General features: G+C 38.6%; 1 protein-coding gene across 1 annotated transcript; it reads left to right on the top strand.

The window, feature by feature from the left end:
• The first annotated feature begins 417 nt into the window (after positions 1-417).
• On the top strand, positions 418-6,749 carry LOC122820168 (kelch repeat-containing protein). Its single transcript, XM_044097376.1, has 13 exons — positions 418-691; positions 870-1,031; positions 1,351-1,432; positions 1,528-1,578; positions 1,985-2,210; positions 2,351-2,428; positions 2,690-2,821; positions 2,910-3,097; positions 4,265-4,461; positions 4,551-4,645; positions 4,737-4,791; positions 4,922-5,019; positions 6,034-6,749. The coding sequence occupies exons 1-13, from the start codon at positions 630-632 to the stop codon at positions 6,252-6,254; spliced, it is 1,647 nt and encodes a 548-aa protein (XP_043953311.1). The 5' UTR covers positions 418-629; the 3' UTR covers positions 6,255-6,749.
• The last annotated feature ends 864 nt before the right edge of the window (positions 6,750-7,613 follow it).

Below are 7,613 nucleotides of genomic sequence, written 5' to 3'. Positions count from 1 at the left end.
TCCCTAACATGAATTCCATTGTGAATGACGTTTATATTTGCACCACACTCGCTGATACTCTGTAAAATAACACATTAAGGCAATCGAGACATCATATAGTCATTGTTAGGGGCAAGCCATTGAACATGTTTCTTTAAAATAACTTAACTCCCACAGATTTGTATTGCGGAAACAGTTATTCTTTCATACACGGTAGAATTTATTTACAAACTATTTTAATTTAGTCTTTTTTAATTGGTGATAAAATTAAATAGGATCATTCCTTACAGCCTCATTTTGCCATTTTTAAAATAGCTGCAAACTGTAATAAACACAGTTTCGTAATGCTTTTGAACATTTCCCCTGGTCGCGGAAGCAGGGTGTGGAGCTCAACCCGGAGTGAGCTCGATATAAGGATAAGGATATGTGGCGGTGGGCGGATCACTTGCTGACATAGTGTTTGGCACCGCCGCCGCCTCCTGGAAGGATACGCTTAACAACAAACCAAGCGCAACACATGCATTTGGCTGGAAATAGCGCGGAATTTAGAAGCTGTAGACACAACAGTGGCGGGAGAAGCCAAAATTACATTGTGTTTTAACATTTTAAATTGTGCTACAGTTAAAAAGGAATTGAGGGAGGATTTCAAGATGGATGAGTTCGGAGTGTATGCTATTTTTGGGGTAAATGGACCGCCTCAAAGGCTGTTGAGGTAGGATAGATCTTTCACGGGAGTTACTTAACAGCTTGCTGTTACTGTGGGGTTTTATTGTTCCTTATTTGTACCGACAGGTTTCTTTTTTGTTGGGAAAACATAAATCTGGTTTTTGTTTTGTTGGGAACTAAAAGCTTAGTTTTTGCATTTATTTTACTTGTCTTTTTGTTGTTAGAGCGGAGGGGTCGTGCAGAGTGTCTGCTGCAGTTCCACCATCTGTCCGCCAGGTGGTGCTGTTCAGCAGCGGACCGTGGGGGGAAAGGATCTGCCTCAACGCAGAGCTTATCGACGCTGATCAGATTCCCATCACTATTGGAAAACTGACCCCTTATAACAAGTATGTACACTTTGTACATTTGCTCTGTTACTAAGAAATGAAAAATATGTTTTTATGGGTAGGTTTGATTTTACTAGATCAATTAAAAACAACAACAAAAACTAAAAAGTCAGAAATTTGATACACATGTAGAGTATTTGTGACATGGTTTAATGTCACAACAGAAGGTTATATCAGTTTAAAATTCTTAGCTTTTCTGCGTGTTAGAGATTTAAGAGCTTTTCAAATATAATGTTTGCATGACCTGGACAAGAACGCCTTCATGCCACATGTTTTGCGTTTTTCCTTCCCTATTTTGTTATTAAAATCATGTATTTAGGTGTCTCTCATGGGAGCAGTGGGAAGAAGAAACCTGGACAGACGTCGTCACACTCAATGTTTATCTGGAGGGAGGAAACCTGGTAACACACGTTTAATCTTTCACAAGTATTAAGAGGGGGAGGATGTCTTTAATCAATGATGCACTAACCAAACTTTTGTTTGCATTTCTTTTCAGACAAACTCACAACAAGAGCTGGTCATAGCTGTGAATGAATACATACCAAAGGTAGTTTATTTATCATTCACTCAGAGCAGATCAGCTAGAAATAATGCTTAAATCAACTTTTTGGTGTTTTATCTATGCCTTGCTATATTTTTCAATATGAACTAAAAACTCCAGAAGGAATACCTGAAATATTTTGGGACCTGAAGCAAGTAGCAAACCTGAAATTATCTCATTTTATGCAATTTTTCCTTTTTTAAAAAAAACATTCAATTTAAACCTTCATTCTGCTATCTATGCGTTATTAATAAAATGTTAGCTCAAGTCTTTCAGTTTAAATTTTTTTCAACTCAACTTTTATGGAAGGTGGGGAAAAAATTTGAAATTATGGTATTTTAACACAGGTGTGTGCACTCTTTACTTTCCTGGTAGTCATGTTTAGTTTGTCTCATAAACACTGTGGCATCAGAATCCGACAGCTCCCCTCGCAGACCGAGAGCTCAGCGGCAAGAGAAAGAGAGAGCGATCGGCTGAGGAAGAGGTTGGCGGCAGGATGTCAAAGGCGAGAGGAGAAGAAAACATTTGTCCAAATGGAGTTAAGGAGAAGGCGACGCCTGTTCGAAAAGGCAAAAGTCAAGTCAAAAGCCAGAAACTGTTGGGTACCGGTGCAGACGCCTCCAAGGTGAAAGCAGCAGGTGAGGAAGGAAGAGTTTCCTCACCTTTATTTACATCTAGGAGGAAGATTTTTAGTAGACTGCAGTAGAACGCAGTCATTAGATGTTTGGGCTGCTGGATCTTGTCTAACCTTTCTGCTTCTCTTTGTCGTCTTTTCCAGCTAATGAAGCAGGAGTGACGCCTCCTCAGAACGCAGCCAGGATGAAGAGTCGGCAGGCCAAGACTCCCACACAGACATGTGCGTTTATTTACACAACACATAAGATGTACATGAGCGAAGGTTGAGACTAAAAGATTTTTCTGTAAAATGTGGTATTTCACACTTTAACAAAGTTCCTTTGAAAGAGAAACAGACCCACAGCATCACAGACCCTCCACCATACTTAACCACCATTACACCACCATTATATCCACCATTACATTTACTCAAGTAAATGTAATTAGTTACTACCCAACTTTGTATGTCACACTTCGTTATGAGTTCTTCCTCCGCCCACAGCCTCTCTGGTCGGCCCGTCGGGACGTTGGGGTCAGACTTTATGTCCCATCGATGCGCAGACGGCCATTTTAATTGGCGGTCAGGGAGCCAGGATGCAGTTCTGCAAAGACCCGATGTGGAAACTCTGCACAGGTTCGCTCCACTCTGCCCTGAATTTGGAAATGCCTCTTTGAGTCCGAATGTTTTCGACGGGTATGAAAACTGTCTCTCCATGCAACAGAGGATTTGTCCTGGGTGGCTGCGGAGACTCTGGCGGAGGGCCCTACCCCCGAGGCCCGAATCGGCCACTCGGCCATCTTTGACCCCGACTCTAAACGGATCTTTGTGTTCGGAGGCTCCAAGAACAAGAAGTGGTTCAACGACGTCCACATCCTGGACACCCAGAGCTGGAGGTGGACCATGGTGGAGGCGAGTAAAGCATACACACAAAACGTATTCAGACCACTTTAACACTTCTACGTTTTCTCACAACCACAAATTTGCCACCACTAAACTCCACAGTGGGTGTAGTGGCATTAGGCTCCACACAAGTGAATTTAATTGAAGGTTTTTATTTAGGGAAAGCTAATTAGCAGCTGAAAATGCTTGAATCTCAATTAGGTGCTTTCAAGGTTTGGAAAGTTCTTGATTTCTGTATAAAGTCATTGAAAGTTCTTAACAGAAACAACAAGTAAAATGGATACTGAAGTCTCAAGCTTAGCTGAAACCAAACCACCAGACTGAAGACTTTTATCATCTAGTTTTTGGTAGTAAGAGAGATTGAGCTTGTTTTAATTTATCATATGATTAATTGATTTATTGCTTATTGGGTTAGTTGCTAAGTCAAGTTTATTTGTATTGCACATTTCACAACAGGGCATTTCAAAGTGCTTGACATCATTAAAAAAAAAGAAAGATACAAAGCCATGCCACTGAGTCAACAATTCAAACATTACATTTTGCCATTGTCACACATCAGATTGTTGATTAATGTTTCATCGATTATGTATAAAAAGCAGCTCTAAACAGCTGGATTTTTAGGTTAGATTAGAAGGAAGTCAGTGTTTCAGCTGTTTTGTAGTTTTCTGGAAGTTTGTTCCAGATTTGTGGTGCATAGATGCTGAATGCTGCTTCTCCTCGTTTGGTTCTGGTTCTTCAGAGCTGACCAGAACCAGAAGACCTGAGGGTTCTGGAAGGTTGATACAACAGCAGCAGATCTTTAATGTATTGTGTTGCTAAGCCTTTCAGTGATTTATAAACTAACAGCAGTATTTTAAAGTCTATTCTCTAGGGAGCCAGTGGAAGGATTGTAGAACTGGGTGAAGTGCTCTAACTTCCTAGTTTTAGTCAGAACACCACCAGCAGCGTTCTGGATCAGCTGCAGCTGGAGGATTGTTTTTTTGTTGTTGTTGTTGTTTTTGACACTGTTGCAGTAATCAGTGAGAATAAAGATAAACACATGGACGAGTTTCTCTAGATCTTGCTGAGACATTAGTCCTCTAAGCCTGGAAATGTTCTCCAGCTGATAGAAGGCCGACTCTGTTCAGGTCAGAGTTCATCACTACCCCCAGATTTTACTGGGATCTTGTTTTCCAGGCCCAGGGAAAGGTTCCCCCTCTGGCCTACCACAGCTGCAGCATGTTCCGGGGGGAGCTGTTCGTTCTGGGCGGTGTGTTTCCTCGGCCAAACCCAGAGCCCGATGGCTGCAGCGACTCTTTATACATCTTCAATCCCCACCTCTCCATCTGGTACCAGCCCATCGTCACGGGAGACAAACCCTCCCCCCGATCAGGGTATCAGAACTCGACCCAAGCATCCGTTCAAACATGTTTTATGCTCAAACTCAACTCTTTAGCTGCTTCTGTGTTTTGTTTCCTTCCAGCCACTCGGCCTGCGTGATGCAGGAACGGTACATCTATGTGTTTGGGGGATGGGACACTCCCGTCTGCTACAATGACATGTACATGCTGGACCTCGGTGAGGCTCATGACAACAGAACCAAATCTCACTGGGTGTGAATTTATATCAAGCTAAAATTTAACATTTTTTATTTTTAAAAAAAATTAAGGTCTAATGGAGTTTTCTGTTGTGAAAACGTCAGGAAAAGCTCCGTCTCCTCGAAGGTACACACACAAAAGTTACATTTTAAATCTTATTCTTGTTATTTTTGTTGGAATAGTTTAAACAAACATGCAGAAAAAAAGTTTTGGGAGGATTTTAAATCAAGAAGATGAACATCTGTGTCTGTTGCAGCTGGCATGGCAGTGCAGTTCTCTCAGAAACCAAATTCCTGATCCACGGCGGCTACAACGGAAACAACGCCCTCAGTGACACCTTCGTTTTCGATATAGGTGAGAAGCAGATTACTTGACTGAAATACTTGAATTTGAAGCTCTAACTGGGCTTTCAATCATATATAGGTCTACAACTAGCAACTATTTTGATAATAAAAAATCACCACATTCTACATTCTTTTTAATTTTACCATTTAAGTCTTTTTTATGCAATACTAGATATAAATTCAAGGATGAAAATAAAGACATCATTCAATTTCTAAGCCTATGCTACTTGGGAAGTTTTAGCTAAAATGTATCTTTAGACAAAGGTTGTTTTTTAATCCTACATGCAAAATGTATACATATTTTGTACAATTTTGGCTTAATTAAAGCTCTAAAAATGTTGATTTTTCAGTCTGTGTACTCCAGTTAACGATTAATCAATTACTAAATTAGTTGATGATGATTTCAGTAATTGATTAATCACGATTAATCCAACTAATTGTTTATCCTTAATTGGAAACATTGTGGTTGGGTTTAATTAGTCATATGAATGACCAGGCCAAAATAAATAAATTTATCATAAATCCCAGGTGTTGTTCAGAACATACAGTCCAGTTGCTAGGATGAGTAAATTTCCTCCAAAAGATTATGTTGAGATTATACCCTGGGCATTTTATAGAAAAAACGCAGACATTTCAGAAATTCTGAAGTGTACCAAAGAAAAAATATGTTGTTTTTTATATATATATATATATATATATTGAGCTCAGAAATTTGCTAGAAAAAAGAAAAAAATATCAAAGTTGCAATAAATTTTGCTAGAAAAACATTCCTAGAAAATTTCTAAGATTAATCTCAAAATTTGAGGGAGGTTTTTCTAGCACATTTTTGACTTTTAAAGCTCAGAAATGTCTTTATGAGTTTTGTAGTGGAAATTTTCCTCCCAGTTTTTCTATCTTAAATAGCCCTAGTACACCATAGTACACCATAGTAGCCTGGCTGGTTTATTTAAAAATAAGTAAATAAAAGAAACATTTTGAGGGGTTGTTTCTGTCACAGTTCTGATATGCGGTTCTGATCTCTCAGACACGAACAGTTGGACCGAGCTGAAGCTAGCTCAGCTCTCCCTGCCGAGGGCGGGGCATTCCATCGTCACCATGGAAACGCCCGATCACCATGGTTGCTCGGAGGAGTCCTCGGTCTCCGCCGGAAGAACTCTGCTGGTGTTCGGAGGTGGAGACAACGAGGGAACGTTTTTCTCCGACGTGATGAGCGTTTCCGTCGAGGAGCTGCTAGCCGCGGCATAAAGTGCTAGCTAGCCCTTTTAGCTCCACCCGCTAGAACACCGGCTCTACGTCGTTTATATTCCGGGAATTTTATATCTTTGCGATTAAAGTAGAGGTATCTGCTGTTGAAGTGTATATTTTGAGTTTAGTGGAGAGATTTTTTTTTTTTATGTGTGTGTTGTCTTATGTATAAACAAAACCGCATTAAGACCCAAACTACTGCTTATTTTATAAAAATCATAATTATTTAATAGGCTTTTAAAAGTGCATTGAGAAACTATTTTGTATACGTGTTTAAAATTTATCTTGGGGAAAATTTGCTTTATTTTCTTGTTTTTTTTATTGTGTTATAAATAAGCCATTCTTCCAGCAATTTCAGGGTTTGTATTTAAACTGCTTTATATATTGTTAGATACTCCTCTGTTAGCTTCTGTTTATACTTAATAAATGTTTATCTGTTAAATTTGTTCATTTTATGCCTTTAATTTTTCTTTTTCATAAATTTTCATTCAGTGGCTCACTTTTGAGAGGCTAATCTAAATCTGCATCATCTGGTTTTCATAGAAAAACATTTTTGTTAATTTACAACAATATTTTATTCAATTATAATTTTAGTGTTTAAAAATATTTGTATTCCTCTTTTGTTTTTTAGGTACAGCATTATCTCTCTCCCCAGCTTTCTGTCACACTGATTTAAAGAGGAGTGGCAAAATAATGTTGATTAGCATTGCACAAGGTAGCTATGTACAAATGCATGCCACACTTTTCAGACTTATCTTTGAACCACATTTAGAAAGTCACACTTGCCATTCACCTAACAGTTTGACCGACACAAAGTGGTGCATATCACAGAGAATCCCAGTGAAATACATTGACGTTTGTGGTTGTAATGTGAGAAACTTAAGATATTATCTTTTTTTTTTACTTACTAGGTGATAGAAATAATCTTGCCTTTAATAGGTTCTGAAAATATGTAAATATAACCTTAATTTTTATATCAGATTCCACACTTTTTTATTTAAATTTGTCACCAACACTGTTCTGTTAATGTCAGTAAAAGTCAAATTAAGATTATCTCTCTCTCACAGACTGTGCATGACATTTCTCACTGATTCCCTCCACGCTATGTTTATTATCAGTTCCTAACAGCTGGATTGTCTATGCTCTGCTGCCTGTAAATCACATTTGAAACTGTATTAGAGAGAATTATGATAAATCTCCTTTTGATGATTACCAGTCCGCTGAGTTACAGAAACTCAAAAAACTGGAAACACTGATAAGATATCAAATACCTGATGATCTGTGTAGCTTGCTAGGTTTGATGGAACATATTATCAAATACATATGATGTTTAATAGATAGATTATTTGGGAACTGACT

This window comes from Gambusia affinis, linkage group LG18, assembly GCF_019740435.1.
Source record: "Gambusia affinis linkage group LG18, SWU_Gaff_1.0, whole genome shotgun sequence".
Lineage (NCBI taxonomy): Eukaryota > Metazoa > Chordata > Actinopteri > Cyprinodontiformes > Poeciliidae > Gambusia > Gambusia affinis.
The sequence above is the reverse complement of the archived record's forward strand: the minus strand, read 5'-3'. Positions and strand labels throughout refer to the sequence as shown.

Bases quoted from the DNA above. Each gene is read 5' to 3' on its own strand.
- LOC122820168 (XM_044097376.1), top strand. From the start codon at position 630: ATGGATGAGTTCGGAGTGTATGCTATTTTTGGGGTAAATGGACCGCCT. The intron at 692-869 runs GTAGGATAGATC...TTTTGTTGTTAG, and splicing joins CCGCCTCAAAGGCTGTTGAG to AGCGGAGGGGTCGTGCAGAG. The intron at 4,792-4,921 runs GTACACACACAA...TGTCTGTTGCAG, and splicing joins AAAGCTCCGTCTCCTCGAAG to CTGGCATGGCAGTGCAGTTC.